This window comes from Nicotiana tomentosiformis, chromosome 4 (assembly GCF_000390325.3).
Source record: "Nicotiana tomentosiformis chromosome 4, ASM39032v3, whole genome shotgun sequence".
Taxonomy (NCBI): Eukaryota; Viridiplantae; Streptophyta; class Magnoliopsida; order Solanales; family Solanaceae; genus Nicotiana; species Nicotiana tomentosiformis.
In genome coordinates this window covers 3,283,724-3,301,115 of record NC_090815.1, presented here as the reverse complement: position 1 = coordinate 3,301,115, position 17,392 = coordinate 3,283,724, and the positions used below count along the sequence as shown (strand labels likewise).

The following is a 17,392-nucleotide window of genomic DNA, read 5'->3' as shown; positions in this document are numbered from 1 at the left end:
GAAGGGAGGTATATGCAATGCAACGTAAATTAAAGGGGCTATTGATATAATTTTGAGGAGGAACCAATCATTTGAGGGAAATCTTGAGCAGAATGCCAACCTTCACGCACACACACCCAAACCATCTTTTGATGGTGAAATATTTGTCAAATCCTTGAAACTAATGCTCTATAATTCCCAAGAAAAGTTTAGATTATTTAGATTTTTGTCTTTTGAAAGAATGGACACCATTCACTTAATACCCTTGATGTTTTAGACTTGCAGAATATTCATGTCATTTACAACACAAAAATACTACTAAAAACAGTAACAAATTAGTAGCAAAATATTCCAGAATAGCTTCTGAAATATCTACACGAGAAATTTGCCCTCTACTAAGCCACAGTATTAGCCAGATTCCACCATATTCCAAGTTTCCAACACCAAAAATTACAGAGCAGTAGCCCATTCCAACCACCAAGAATCTTTGGCCATTACCAGCAAGATATGTCCAATGCAATACCAGCCATCTCTAATGTTGTGGCAATGCAGGGGTATATGACATAACCAGGTAAACAGTACTAAATACATGCAAACAGCAACGTACAGAGCTGTGTTCTTGAGACCCCTGTCCATATGAGCTTAAATCTCCACGTGCAATTTCTCCGGCACAATAAGTTCCTGAGAAGGTAACCCCAGGGAAGTTCTCCAAGAAAGGTGAGCCGTCTACATTAGGTTCACCAAAAAATAACTTGCCACGGCCACAACAAGCAAACATAATACCACCAAAAACAGACTTCTTATTATGCATATCTAAACCATTGCCATTAGTATGATCATCACTTTGGTAGTTAAGATCTTGCTTCAAATGTCTGAAGCTGTTTGATACATGGTTGCAAGAAACACGTGCCAAATCAGATTTTGCCTGGTAAAACTGAAAGGAGTCTCCACTTCTGATACCAACACCATGGACATATAGATACTCCTCATCACCTCTGCAAATTATTACAATTAGTTATAGAAGTGAGGAGGACAAGGAAAAGCGTACAAGGCTTTCAGCATAATGATTTCAACAAGATACTAAAACGCTTTTCCATGTTAGCAGAAACAAACTTAAGTAACAGGCGGACTTCACAACTCTCTCGAGGAACTATGGAAACTTTTTGGAGAATAACCTCCACCGGAATGCTTTGCATATTCTTCACCTCAGGAAGCCAAAAAGGTTGTTTATATAGACTATAGACAGCAGAACATGGCAAAATGAGGAACATTCGAACACCATATGTGAAGACCAAAAAAGCATAATCAAGCGTGATGGTGCATTAATCACCTTAAAACCTCATGGAATTCATGCATATTTATCCAGCTTGGCTTTTCCTGCCCAATGGAGCATTTCCTTCTTTTTGTAACTCCAACATAGAGAGCTGGACAATTGATATGACCACCGAGCTGGTGAAATAAAATCATAGAAAAGAAACATCTCAAGTCAGAGAAGAGTGCGAAATTTTGTTCAGTGGGTTTCAGACACACACACACACACACGTGATGGTAGATGTACACTTGCATTTCTGAACTTAAAATGCTTCACTACGGTGGAAGGAATCAAGGAAAAGAAAACAAGACGAGTTACACACACCACAAATCGTGAAAGTATTTGATAATTTCCTTTATTGTGAATTACTTCGTTCAGAACTGGTTTAAATTTACTTCACAAGATGTACTACCTTACCTCATCATAAATCTGATCTAAAATAGTCTGACCATCCAGACTCTCGCGCACTGCTTCTCTTTTCGCGGTGAGCCAAGTGGAATAATCTTTAGGTCTCTCCCTAACAGAAACAGCTTTGTACGCAGGTCCAATTGGTGAAATGCCAGTGGATAACATCACATGAAACTGAGTTTCCCCAACACCTGTTTACAGGTTCCCAGAAAATGATTGCCACAATAAACTCCCTGGAAATATAATATACTAAATTACCTAAAGAGATAACAGTATAAGCAGAAGACAAGGAATCTAATACTTTTAACTAGATAAGAGTCTAATATATTTAACTATATTTACTCATATAACTGCAAAAGAAACATCAGCATAACTTTAAGAATTTATGATAATTTCAAAAATACTAAGGATATGTACTTATAACATCAGCAACTATACAGTGCTCAAGCTATAAATAATCATAAAATTTCATACAAACTCAACAACTCGGGTTAGTTAAGCCTGTATACTCATCATCTGATGATTAAACAGTTATCTATTAACACAACTGAGAAACCAAATAATACACATGCCCAATCTCTCTTTCTCTTTCACTCTCTATATCAGACTAGCATAGGTGGCGCGGTTCTCTCTGACCCGAATGCCTTATAAAACAGTGCTCTTGTTAATGAACAAACAGGATCATAATTTGAAACCGCAAAGTTTCAGTTAAGATATAATTGCATACCAGGAGGCTTGCCTCTATCCGTTGAAAATAAAAGAGCAACAGCAGCTGAACTGGACGCTTTGTTATTAGAACGGTTAATTGCTGTATCACCTCGGTATAAAAACTGAGAACCTCCGTCACCCACAATGACAGTCTCAGTGGAAAAAGCATAATCTACAAACACAAAATGGCGCACTGAAAATATAACTTGTTTCTCACAGAATCAACATAAAGGTATATATGAACAAATAAAGTATTGCATAAATGAAAATTATGAAGCTTACTCACCCAACTTTTCAAGGACAGGTTTGATGTCAGTGTCCTCGTCCTAGAACAACATTCAAATGATTCTTATTACAGTTATTGTAAAAAGAAAGAAGGTTGATCATAGATAGAAAAGCAAAAGCCCCAAGTGTCCCTCAAAGTTCGTGTTCCTGTTTTTTAATCCCACTCACTCTAAAGTCTAAATTGATTAGTCTGGGCACTCATACAGAATCTGAATTGCATGAGGATTAACTTTATCCCCTTCATCCACAATTTAAGGAATATTAGACATGATCACTTTGACAAGGAGAGGATATAATGCTTTGCAAGAAATAACAAAATAATAGGTCTAAACAGACTTACGACTTACAGAAAATAATAAAATCCCCATTGGTGATGCTGATCCAGAATGAGAGGATGAGTGTTCCCTGATACTGAGCACGAGATCATCAATCATGAGTACTTGATTTCCCTGAAATTTGTTCTCCCAAAGTTAGTGTAGCCCATTTTAAATCAAGTTAGCACAAATTCTCTAGTATATATAAACTATTCATCCCCTTCAAGATTCCAAGTAGGCACTTCATATATTTGAAATGAGAATCAAACTAAAAAATGGAAGTTCACATTTCTCCCAATAAGGCAGAGATATTTGTAAAAAAATGTTTGGATTGTACTGGAGTACAGAATTACCTGAGTTTTTGACAATGGGATTAAATCAACTGTCAATCCTGACAAGAAACCAACAGTTAGTAGAACACCCTGGTTCTCAATACCAAGATCCTCATGTGCCTCGTCATCTTCAAATGTATCCCACTGAACCTGGGAAAACATCATTTCTCCACTTCAATTTTTGTTAAAAAGAAGTCAGAATGCAATCCCAAGCAAATTCTAGTCTATAGCTACTAGATTCACCTCTTCAAACTCATTAATGTTAGCATCTTTCCCAAAAATTCCTTGGGATATTGAAGTAATTACTGGAATTCGGGAGCCAAATCTACAAGTAATCTGCAGAGGAAAAAACCATCATAAGCAGCACATACAGCTTATTCCAGTGTACGACAATTCATAAGTTGAATGAATGGTTTCATTAAGATCACTAGTGTAACAAAGTATAGCATTTCAATTAAAACAACAAAAAAAGGACGCTTTCATTCTGATTTTTCTCGTATATTCTAGTCTAAGTAGTGATTCCAAGATATCGAGTAGTTCACATAGGTCGAACCGAACCCTTGATAAAGGAAAGAGATGTTGTGTATGAATCACTCAATAACTATGCTAAGAAACTAGGAGATTTTTTTGTAGGTTATTCATTATAGATACTTTAACAAATTCTTATAACTATGTCAGTCTCTATGTAACTACTTGATAACTCCTAAAGGTCAACAAATTGAACCAACAATCCTACAACTAACTTCAACATTTACAGGACTTAACTGATGTTTAATTACACTTCACTCTCCTAATCTTTTGCACATTAGCCCATACTTAACCCATAGGTATCTTATTTGGTTCGGATGCAACTATTAAGATAAAATTTCAAGTTATTATTATACTAAACTGAAAGTGGATCCAAGTTGATTTTTGAACAATTTGAATATTGTTTAGAACAAAACTGGGGTCCTAAAATGTTCTTTTATATAATAGAATAATACTCTCTCTATCAAAGGGGAGCCTTGGAGCAACGATCAAGTTGTCTCCGTGTGACCTATAGGTCACGGGTTCGAGCCGTGGAATCAGCCACTGATGCTTGCATCAGGGTAGGCTGCCTACATCTCACCCCTTGGGGTGTGGCTCTTCCCCGGACCTTGCGTGAATGCGGGATGCTTTGTGCACCGGCTGCCCAATACTCTCCCTATCTCAAATTATGACACTTTTTAATTTGGTACAACAACAAAAACTACTACTACTATTACTACCAGGGGTGGTCATTGTTCGGTTTGGATCGATTTTTCCCTAGAAAGAAACCAAACCAAGTAAGTCGGTTTTTCAAATATTGGAACCGAACCAAACCAATTAAGTCGTTTTTTTATTGATTCGGTTTATGTCAGTTTTTTCTGTTTTTTCTGTTTTTTCAGTTATTTATCGGGGTTTTCTTAAATATGAGACATACACTACCAAACACATATTCCGACGATTACATTTTCAATGTAACACTATCAAACCAATTGTTCTTTAAGAAATCTATCATTTACCAAGATATATTGATGATAATTGAATCAAAAATAGTGATGAACAATTTAAGGACTCAATTAAACATAGATTATTTTCAACACGAAGTAGATTCTTGTACTTAGCAAAAAAAAAATTACCAATCAAACTAGAATGTAAAGGCAAGAAACTAGATTATTATAATAGCAAAGAACTAGATTAAAAGTGCAAATGATTAACATGTACCATAACTTTGTATAAAAATATACATATATAGGTGTAATAATAAATTTTAAATAATTACTTCTATTAGGGATGTGCATGGATCGGATCGGATCGGATTTAGCACATTTCAGATTCGGATTTCGGATTTCGGGTTCTACAAAATGCAATCTGAATCCGATCCGAATTAATATCGGATCGGATTTTAAAGTTTGGATCGGATCGGATTTTCGGATTTCGGATCGGATTATTATGCCTCAAAGTTGCAAACTCATATGTATATTTTCTTTGAAAAAGAGGCAATACAGTAAGAAAAATATATGTTTCTGCAATTATGAGAGTACTATGGTGCCAATATAGCTAAATCCAGCAATTGTAAAGGTAATAACTTGGAGGAAGATGTAAAGGAAGTACTAACTATCCGAAATTAAAGTTTAATATTTATACATGCCCTAATAATTTCAGATTTCGGATCGGATCGGGTTACAATATACCAATCCGAATCCGATCCGAATATCCGAAATTTTAATAAACACAATTCGAAATCCGATCCAAATATCCGAAATCCGAAATCCAAAATTGAGCGGATCGGTTCGGATTCTATCCGGTCCAAATGAACAACCCTAACTTCTATAGTCGGGTTGGTTCGATTTTTTCGGTTATTTTTTTATCAAAACCAAAACCAAACCAAATTTGATCGGTTTTTATAATTCAAAACCAAAACCAAACCAAATAAAAAAATGTCGGTTTTTTTGGTCGGTTTGGCTCGATTTACGGTTTCGTTCGATTTTTCGGGTCTTTATGAATACCTCTAATTACTACTACTATGCCCCAGTCCCAAACAAGTCGGGCCGGCTATATGAATCTCACTGACCACGTTACTCCAATTAAACTCATATCATGCCAATATTATTCCAACTCTAATTAATTTGGTGACGTTCCAAAATGTGTGCCACCATTCTGTTAATAACATAATCCTATACAACTTTCACAACTTCTAAGAATTCAAGTTTATTTAGAGATCCAAATTCCGATTTCAATGTAAAGTTTTTTCTATCAAACTAACATTTCAACTATTACTTTAATATTTTCTCGTATTACTACTAATATAACAAAAAAAGTGAAATTGATATCTTAAAGGCAGAATAGCCTCGTAGACACTTGTACTTATACCACTTTGACATCCCGGTCCCTTTATTTTGTGAAGTTTCATCTAAGCACTTGTACTTATCCAAACAGAGTATTTTAAATACCTTTGACCTTTGACTGAGCTTATGTGACAATTATATGGCTGAGTTGGACTAAGCGCGTGATTTATACGCACATATGATACGTGAATTCATTGAATTGGTGATTTTACTTCAATGGAAATAAGAAAAAGACAAAACCAAAAAATAAACAAAAGAAAAAAGGAAAAATATAATCCCCTCCCTTATCCTCCTTCTCTGGTTCTCCCCCTAGATCCCTTTCTCTTTTCTTCATCAGATCCATCACATCCCCTTCCCCTTTCTCTTAATCTTTCTTTATTCCTTTCTTCCATAAGATTTTCTTCTTTGTGCATACAACTTTGCATTCAATCTCTACAAACCAATATGTACTCCAACAAAATTGCCAATACATTTAACCCTTCAAGAACACCAAAACAATTTGTAATATACAAAAAGGGAAGTTCAATTTTTAACATGTTCAGAAAGAGACACTAGCAAAGGCATTTGATCAACAATTAAACAATTTGTAATATTCTTCTAAATTGAATTTATGGGATAGGTTGGAGGAAGATTTGGCTCATCCAATTTCTTTAGCCTCAACAGCGTTTCGTTTCTAGAACGATACACGCCAGCATTATTGTACCGAGAAGAAAACATAACCTTCCCCTTCCCCCTTTTCCATCAATTCGTCTCCAACCATCTTCTTCCCCTTTCCCCTTTCTATGGTTCCACCATTTTTTCCAGTGGTTAAAGCTTCTAAATCAAAACTTTTCTTCTACCAATATTCTCCAAAACAAAAATATATTTAAATAAATAAATAAATTTTGTTTGAGTTTCAATACTTCTTAATACTAAGCTTGTTGGGTATCTTTTCTGGCGAGTGAAGCATTTCAAAATTTTGGGCTTGATGGTTATATTATATGGCTCCTATTTTCTTGTCGCTGGTGGAAGGAGTGGTGTCGTGATGGTCACTAGTGGTTCTAAAAATGGGTAAGACTGGTGAAAGTTGCCGGTGAGCGGTGGAATGATTGTGAATTTGTGTGTGAGTATCAATTAAAATTTTGTAAGTTCTGTCCGTTTGGATTTGGAGAAAATGTGCAGATGAGCCATTGTTTCCGGTGGGTTGACTGGAACATGGTTTAAAGGACCCAAAAATGGGGGAGAGAACGTGAAACCAAGGGTTTTAATTTTAGTTTTTCAAATGTGATAAAAAATGACATGGCAAGTGATGTGGATTTGATGTGTCATTCCTGTCAAGCAAGTGAGAAACACGAATCATAGTCATTACAAGGAGGTGTTAAAAATACTCTGTTTGGACACGTACAAGTGCTTAGATGAAACTTCGCAAAGTAATGTCAAAGCGGTATAAGTACAACTGTATACCAGGCTATTCTGTCTATCTTAAACTCTGAGTAGAAAAGTATTTAGAATCAATAGAAAAAGTTTCCTTTTCGATGACTTATTTTGCAAACTTAAAATAAAAAAGTAAGATAGTTAATTCTATTTCAATTTGAATATTTAGCTAACATTCATTTCGATAAAGACCATTTAACAAACAGGTTCACTGACCATGCCACAATTTCTAGGTACACGTAAATGCAAAATATTTATAAATATACAGAGAGATCACACACCAGCCGGTGAGCTTCTTGCAAGTCAAAAGAAGGACCAATGGAAGCAATGACAAACTGGGGTCTAATCGGCCTCGCTAAAACCTTTTCAACAACCTCATTCACAGCACCCTGCACCAAAAATTCAACTTCAACCCAATAAATTCTTGTAATGAACTAAACAAAATACTCCATTTCATTCCCTGAAGTCTAACAAACTGTTTATCGATCAAACTTAAGTGTATTCTTTCATCAGTTCTCATCTTGTGTTTCATATAATAATATCAAAATTCAAATATCTAAACATAAATTACTCCTTCTGCCCAAAAAGAAAGGCGAGGCTTGGAGTAAAAGGGTCAATTTTTTGCTTTTTGTGTGCATTTAGACTCCCATTTCTTCAAATTTTCCAAATAATTAACATATTCAAAAATTCTGTAAAAGATACTCCAGATCATACTCCCTCCGTCTCCATTTATATAGCACACTTTACTTTTTAGTCAATGCTAGAAAGAATGACACCTTTCTATATATAAAACCAATTCAATTTTTAACTTCTCATTTTTCTTAGAGCACAAGTTTCAAAAGTGAGTCTGTTACAGAATCGAAAAAATTTCTAATTCGTATCAGAGTCTAAGAAAGATTTATTTTTTAATCACATAAATTTGAATAGAGGGACTAATTGTTGTACTAGTTAAATTAAGAGAAACCTGAAGATTATGGTTTCGGGAAAGAGAAGAGGAGAGATTTGGAAGAGAGAGGAGGCGAGTGATGATAAGGTTCCACGAACGGCTAACGCATGCTGCTGCTGCACATTCTACTGCTGGTAGTTTAGACAAAATGTTGTGTAGAAGGTCTTCTCCGATCATATCAATCGTCGCCGCCGCCATCTCCGCCTGTTTCTGCCTTGGTTTCGCCGCCATTTTTTCTGAGCTGAAATCCCCAAGTATTGGTTTTGTGTGTTTTCTGTCTTTCTGCAGCTTTTAGGATGCTATTTAAAAAATAGCCGAAATGTAGTATTTAAAATTTAGCCCCCTGTCTTTTTCTTTTGGTTAAATGCTTAAAAATAACTTATTGAGTATATATACCTTTGTTCTTCTCATAGTTCAACTATAGAACTTGAAACCGTGTTGAGCCTCACAAGCTTCCTAGATTGAAAATTTGATGGCAAATATCTAAATTGGTAGCATGACCTATCAAGCTACTACAAGCGCGGAAGGGATTTAGAGCAGGTTCTGTAAGTTCAACTGAACATATTACTTTCGGCTCGAATTGTGTATATATGTATCAAAAGAAGAAGAAATTAGAATCTATATATGTAATGAGATAATGCTCATTTTGAACCCCTTCGACTACATATAATTAGACTTTTTTTCTCTAAAAGCTTTGCTCTTATGCATATATGTGATTCCAATTCAAATGGTACCATTTTATGGTTCGGAGTTCTTGTCATTTTAAGTTATAACAACAACGACGACAACATGCTTAGTGTAATCTCATAAATGATGTTTGGAGAAGGTAGTATTTACGCAAACCTTACTCCTACCTTGTATAAGTATTGAGACTACATTTAATTAGACTTTTTTCTTCTCTAAAAACTTTGCTCCTATACATATATATGATTCCAGTTCAAATTAAATTATCTTAGGGTCCGAGGTTCTTATTATTTTAAGTTATAACAATAATAACGACAACATACCCAGTGTAATCCCACAAATGGATTTTGTGGAAGGTAGTATGTACATAGAGCTTACCTCTACCTTGCGCAAGTAGACAGGATGTTTCTGATAGACCCTTGGTTCAATGAGCCTAATCCTTTTAAATTACTGAATCTACATTAATAATTTCAATATATTCAATAAATTTTTTAAGACAAGCTGCAGAATTGTATAGTGTTGACTAGCAAAGGAATCGAAATAACATGCATCAATATTGGTCATAGTATTTAATAAGAATGAAGCTGGATAAATATCATTAATTAAGAAAATGTATATATTATGTATACACGGTGTAGTTAACAAAGTATATTAGTGGTTTGAGTGCCAGCAAAGAAATGTTATAGCATACTTATATATCATGAAGCATTGGGCATAGGTGATTCAATCGTCTAAGATTGGTGGATAAAATTATCTAATATTTGTGCCGGTAGAAGATAGCAGATATTCGATGAAATAATCAAAATACGAACAAGTTAACACAGATATCATTGTTAATATTTTAAAAATATTAATATGTTATCGTATATTTTCATGTCTTATTAACCAAGTTACTAATTTGACTTATTCAATAAGCTGGAAAAGTATCAGTGATTAAGATAATGTAAGTATTGAGAATTGTGTAGTGTAAGAAAGTAGATTATTGGTCTTTGGGTGCCAATAAAGATACTAGATACGTACCATTTCACTTTGAAATATAGCAAGATCCCTGACTTTACACGTGCATTAAACAACTTAGATCTAGCAAATATTTCCCTTTTTTATAATATTGGCGTTATTTTCATCTGTTGCTTTCTACCATCACAAAAATTTAAGACTGGCAATTTTACGTGGAGATCGAATTACCAAGTTGATATATATTTGTCATGTTACCCACCTACACCGGAAGCGGTTATAGATGCTTTAACAAAACTTCGTAAGAAAATATCTCGAGAACTCCATGAAGATCAAATTAGGTCTCAACGAGCGAATCAATGTTTTACTACCAATCACAAATTTCATGTTCGATACAATATTCATAGGGGAAATTATGATCGAAGAGTTATTTTTCAACCGTCATCTAACGGGTAAATGTCAGTAGATTCAGAATGTATATTATTACATGCACACATTTATATAAAAAAAAAGTGCACATACATGTATAATTTGAGTCAAAGCAATAAATTCAGTTAAATTCATAACTAAAATGGGATGTCGTGTCGCCTTTGATCAGAGAACATATATACAATCGTGGAGCAGAAAAAGTCCCGGTTGGAAACACAAACTTCAGGCATATGGATTTTACTTGAAAATCAAAATTTTAATATAAAGTTAGAGGATCAGGATGGGCATCGCCACTGGAGCTTTTGCTCTAGTAGTAAGAACGCAACACGTGATTGGTATTTAAATGGAGAGTACAACAAGATTATTTTTTTTTTTTAAAAAAAGGCAGTCCGATGCACGAAGCATCCCGTATTTACGCAGAGTCCGGAAAAAGACCGCATCCCAAGGGGTGTGACCTAGATAGTGTTGGCTAACATTACCATTGGGAAACACATAAAAAGTGGAACATCTCAAAAACTTGCAGCAGAATATGCTGGGTTGATCACTAGCAAAGCAATCGAAATCACATGCATCAACGGCCACATCATTTAATAACAAGGGAGCTGAATAAGTATATTAGTGATTAATTAATGTATTATGTATTGAATGTGTAGTTAAGAAAAGTAAGTTTAGTTGTCTTTGAGTGCCAATAAAGAAACTAGATACGTACCATTTTACTTGGAAGAAATCGTGCAGACATAGCAAGTCCCTCACTACATGTGCATTAATGTAAGAACAACTTAAGTAAGACTAGCAAGTTGTACATGGAAAATTGTTAGGGTACTCTTATTTTCCAATAAAGTAACGGTAATTTTTGGATCAGCTTGCGCACACTTGGGTTGTTCCACACGCATTTAGACTGTTTCACTAGATACCTATCGCCTTCTAGCTACCTGCACCATGGTAGGCCTGCGCCAGAGAGCATACCTTAGGAAGGAAAGGAAACTCGGATGGTGGATGATTCGGGAAGGCCATGTCATTTGACAGAAATAGAAGGGTTTTCCCTATAAGAGAAGGCCCTATGAAGTAAAGAGAAGTGGACGAATTCTTAAAAAAAGAAAAGCTTAATTCTGTTCATCAAAATCTTAAACAAGTGGAAAAAAAGTCGCGTAGCATTTTTTCGTCTCTTACGACGAATTGCCAAGTTATTACAATGCTGAAAAAGATGGCCATTAGAGAACAAACTTTTTTTCTTATAATGGTGATGTTCGAACTGGCCGGCCACACCTCAACTATTCTACTGAATACCTGTTACTTTCTACTAATACATGTATCGAATAACCCTATCGACCGAAGCTTAGGTAGAAATGATATAATCATGGAAAGAAGTACATGTTAGAAACACAAACTTCATAAACATACGAATTAACTTGAAATCCAATCAGACATTAGAACCAAACCACAGAGTTAGTGGATTCAAAACGAATGTACAATACAAAAAGATTTATCAGTTTGTAACGGAAACATCACCATTGGGAAACACAAATAAGGTGGAACATTTTAATAACTGCAGAAAATTGTAGTGTTGACTAGCAAAGCAATCTAAATCACATGTATCAACGGTCATAGTATCTAATAAGATTGAAGCTGAATATATAAGTATCATTAATTAAGAAAATGTATCATGTGTAGACAGTATAGTTAAATAAAAGTAAGTTAGTGTTCTGTGAGTGCCAGCAAAGTAAATAGATGCAAGTGTATGATTGCAATAATATAAAACCTAGGACTAATATTTTGCAGATATAATAATTGATAAATTATTAAAATGTTGCAGAAGATGATCTGATGAGAACAGAAATACAATCATGTTAGCACCAAAAGTCATGTTAGAAACAAACTTCATAGGCATATGGGAAAATCATCAGATGGACAGATCCAAGATATGTGGGAGTGGGATATGGCTGTGATTTATTAGACATACATGTGTTTTAAATTTTTCAAAAATACTTGGTTTCCTCCACCGTTAACCAGAAGTTTTAGAGTCGAACTTTACGAATGGAGAAACTCTTTGAATTTTTATCATCTTGATATTTACCATCAAGTGTGATCAGATGGATATGATCCCTCCACCATTAACCAGAAGTTTTAGAGTCTAACCTACGAATGGAGAAACTCTTTGAATTTCTATCATCTTGATGTTCACCATCAAGAAGTGTGAACAGATGGATATGATTCCTCCACCATTAACAAGAAATTTTAGAGTCGAACCTTACGAATGGAGAAACTCTTGATAGGGTATTTCCCCTTTTATTGAGCCTTATCCGCCGAGAATCCGGATAAGTGCCTTGTGCATCGAGAATCCGGATTAGTTGGCCAATAAGTTTCGTATAATGACTCAACCGGTCATTTTAACTTTTAGAACCCCGTTCCCAAAAAATAAAACTTTCTGTAGGTGCTTGTAATGATTTATGACTTGCGGGGATGGTTGGTTCGAGATTTGGAAGTGTTTGGGGTGAAACCGGAACACTTAGTTCCTTAAGTTGGCCTTAAAGTGCTAAGTTTGACTTCGGTCAATTTTTTGAGAAAACGACCCCGGAATAGAATTTTGATGATTCCAACAGATCCGTATGGTGATTTTGGATTTAGGAGCGTGTTCGAAATTTTATTTGGAAGTCCGTAGTTAAATTAGGTTTGAAATGGCTAAAAACAAGAATTTAAGTTTGGAAGTTTGACCGATGAGTTGACTTTTTGATACCGGAGTCGAAATCTAATTCCGAAAATTTTTATAGCTCCGTTATGTAATTTATGACTTGTGTGTAAAATTTGAGCTCAATCGGAGTTGATTTGATAGGTTCCGACATCGAATCTAGAAGTTCAAAACTCTTAGTTTCATTAAGCTTGAATTGGGGTATGATTCATGGTTTTAGCGTTGTTTGATGTGATTTAGAGGTTCGACTAAGTTCGTATGATGTTTTAGGACTTGTTGGTATATTTGGTTGAGGTCCCGAGGGCCTCGGGTGAGTTTCGGATGGTTAACGGATCAAAAGTTGGACTTAAAAAGCTGCTGCAATTTTCCCTTCTGCTGTATATTCTGGGCTGTGATCGAGCCCCAAATCGAACCCAGATATCGAGCCCACGATCGAGGCCTGAGTCGAAGCAAGGGACGGGGCTCAGTATCGAAGCCACTATCAAAGGCAAGGCTTGAGGGCCAGGATCAAGACCCAAGATCGAACATGATCGAGGCCATGACCATGTCCCAGGCTCGAGGCCTGATCGAGGCCATGACCAGCTCCCAAGATCGAGCTCCTTGATCGAACTAGACAGAGCTGTAAGTTATAAAAACAGAGGACATTCGTCCCATTTGCCATTTTTGACGAACTTGAGCTTGAGCAGATGCGACTTTTGACAGATTTTCAAGGGAAAAATATTGGTACCATTTTAACAACATACATATGCCGGTAATCCGCACGGCCATCCCAATCTAGCTAATTTAGTATCCTTAAGTTTAAAGGCTGTCGGTAATCCGCACGGCCAGTAAGGATATAAGAACCGAAATATACAAGAATTTTCATATAGTTTGCTGACTGTATGGAAGGTCTAACATTTTACTCAAGCAAGGGGTCTGTCTTAATCTAATACATACTCTTATTGAGCCCATGTGTCTAGCGGTTCTAACCGTGAAAGAAGATGCACTTTTTCAACACATTTAACGGGCTAAGGTTCACGGCTTACTAGACGGAGCCACTAAGGCAAAGGCAATAAGAGTAGTGCTAGATTAGACTGTACCACCATCTCGAAACCAAGCCAAGAAACTATATAAACAATTCCTTTATATTTTGATAGAGGCCAGATCTTTCATGGTGTATATAGGAGAGAAGTTAGATATTTAATATAGATATGAAATCTCTTAGCCGGACATAGTCACGACCAGAGAGGAGAGACTAGAAGAAAGACTTGAAATAAAAATAAAATAAATACCTTTTGAGGCCGGGATGCAAGGCCTGAATACGAAGAACTTGAGATTTTATTTACTTGAACTTCGATTACAAAGTAGTACTTACAATAGAGAGAGAGAGACTGTGTGTGTTTTGGCTCATGCCTTCTCTCAAATGAATGCGTCTATAAATAAGAAAGAAAAAGAATCTTAAAACAGTAAAAGAGGGTCCCACATTTTGGGTCCTTGTACAGTGTTTCTACTGTACAAACAGTATTTCTACTGTTGAAACAGTGTATCTACTATTGAACGGGGTCCCCGGCGGCTTCACTGTGGGCTCAATAAGAGTATATATTAGATTAAGACATGCCCATTGCTTGAGTAAAAGGTTAGACCTTCCATACAGTCAGCAAACTATATAAAAATTCTTGTATATTTCGGTTCTTATATCCTTACTGGTCGTGCGGATTACCGCCAGCCTTTAAACTTAAGGATACTAAATTAGCTAGATTGGGATGGCCGTGCGGATTACCGCCATCCTACTAGATCCTGTTAAAATGGTATCAAAGCCTAGGAACTTTCATGGTATATATGAGATAGATCTGAAGTATTCGGCATAGGTATGTTGTTTTTATAATGAATTTAGGAGAAACTAGTATGAAAAATACTAGACTTGAAGAGATAGATTTACCTCAAAATTTAGCTTTAAACTCGTCTGAACTACTGAACTACTGATAAACTTTCTTCAAAATAACTAGTTAAAACTACTGAGCAATATTTAGCTTTAAACTCATCTGAACAGACTATTCGGTTGTTAAACAAACAAGATGTAGATTTATATAAAAATTAATATAATTATCTGCATGTTGGTATGGTTCAAATTATTTTTAAGCCATTAACCCTTAAAGGGTTACCAGAGACGTTTTTGGCTGCTCTTAGAGATGCTAGAAATCTGAATTTTAGACAGTCTTTGATGGGTTCTATTGAATCTACTATGGCCTACGGTCCAGTATATTTTAATACTCAACCCAATCTTCAATTATCTCTTTCTGATGTTAATATACTTGATGCATTGACATTAAATGTGAAAACGCATGGTTATAATTATGCGCCTGGATCTGAACTTATATGTATATCTTATAGAATTTATTTTAAATTACTATCTACGTTAAACCCTAGATGTAAACTGTATAATACATCTGATCAGACTATATTGGTGGAAATCAATTTTGCAAAGTCTAAGGTCACCACGAGAAAACCTATTAAGTGGGAAGAAATTAATTTCCCAACAACTTGGACTTTGGATTCGGTTATATTCCCAAGTCAGATAACAAATGCTGTCAGTAATACTGAATATTCTCATATTACTCAAAATCCGGATGGTAGGATTTGCATTCAATTTGATGATAATAGTTCCACTTATAATAGGCAGTCATTTTATAATAATAGACTTTTGCCTGCTATTAGTCCTAGTTATAATAGACATTCATTTACTAATCGTAGATTGTTGCCTGATATTCAACATATTTCTCTTGTTGAACCAGTTTATGGACCAGCTAGAAATCGTGTTGCATCGTTGCATACAATTTCTACTAAAGTTAGTGATAAGCCTGTTAAAAGGGTTAAGATTAACCCTCAAACAAATATTGTTCAGGATAATGATAATATTTCTGATAAGGATATTCCTTCTGCATCCTAATTGTGATTTTTCCTTAAGCTTATCTATCTTAAGTTGTCTGGACAATTTTAACTCATTACACAAGTTTAATCCTTCTTGTGTGCAGACTCCTATCAGTTTTTCATAGGTATAATGTTTATACGGAATTTCTCCGTAACTACCCCTTAGAGTTTTTCTTACTCTTTCAGCAAATAAAGAGGGAAGGCCATCTATAAACTTATCTTTTCAATGTTCATACTTATTTTCGGGTAATTTCATTACTATACTCATAAAAGTATATTTATACCATCTAAACTCGCTTAAGGTCCTACATCTAAAGCCATTTAGCAGAGTATGGACAATCTCGTTATGATTGGTAAATCTACCATTGAAATATTATAATATGGTAAGAACAAGGGTATAAACAACATCTTCTTTATTTTTTTATTAGAGCCATGCCTAAGTTATCAACTCCTTCATCAGTGGCTATTGCATTAATAACCGAAGCCTTTTCTTCAATGGACAAATAATTATCCCACCAGCCACGAAGTTGGCCAGTAAAACCTGTAATAATCATTTTGCAAATAGTTCTATCTGTATTTTTTACACTTTTACAGATAGTTGCATACATAAGCATTCTATACACAAGAATAGTCAATTGTCTATTAGTCAAACCATCAAAATTCCATTCAAAAATTTCGGAACCACTATAAGACATATTAGTCTGATTCCAATCTCGTTCTTCTATTAACACATCTTGAGGAGTAGGACGATTATAATAATAATAAGTTTGCATTCTGGGTTTATTAGCATACTTACTGTTCTTTTTGGGATAACCTCTAAGTTTATTAAACTCTGACCGAACTTTATTTTTATAATCAGAAGTGGTATCTAATTTATCAACAAAATCTTTTGATAAATCAATAGGTTTGATATTTAACCAGATAATTTTTTATCAAGAAGTTCTTCTAAATTATTTAACGATTTGAATTTAAAATCCTGAATCTCAAGGGGTCTTTGAACATGAGTAAGAACAATTTGAGCTTCTGATTTGCTTCCTGAAGTAGAGACAATATCAGTTATCTTCTTGCTAGTACTCATTTCTTTTATCAAAACTGTTAATTCATCAAGTTTTTTATCAAGAAAACTGATATGTTCACCTAAAACTTTAACATATAAACTTAAATAATTATTTTAAGAAATCAAATT

The 17,392-nt window shown here is 35.0% G+C and overlaps 1 protein-coding gene across 2 annotated transcripts; it reads right to left on the bottom strand.

Annotated features, from left to right (window-relative positions):
- Positions 1-230: 230 nt before the first annotated feature.
- On the bottom strand, positions 231-8,837 carry LOC104094703 (F-box/LRR-repeat protein At5g63520). Of its 2 annotated transcripts, XM_009600681.4 has the most exons (10): positions 8,565-8,836; positions 7,882-7,989; positions 3,582-3,674; positions 3,360-3,488; positions 3,040-3,141; positions 2,694-2,733; positions 2,427-2,579; positions 1,709-1,890; positions 1,310-1,428; positions 231-974 (listed from the first exon to the last, which is right to left on the bottom strand). In XM_009600681.4, the coding sequence occupies exons 1-10, from the start codon at positions 8,775-8,777 to the stop codon at positions 512-514; spliced, it is 1,602 nt and encodes a 533-aa protein (XP_009598976.1). In that variant the 5' UTR covers positions 8,778-8,836; the 3' UTR covers positions 231-511. The 2 variants fall into 2 exon arrangements, with proteins under 2 accessions (XP_009598976.1, XP_009598977.1); XM_009600682.4 differs by lacking the exon at positions 7,882-7,989 and having other exon boundaries at positions 8,565-8,837.
- Positions 8,838-17,392: the final 8,555 nt, after the last annotated feature.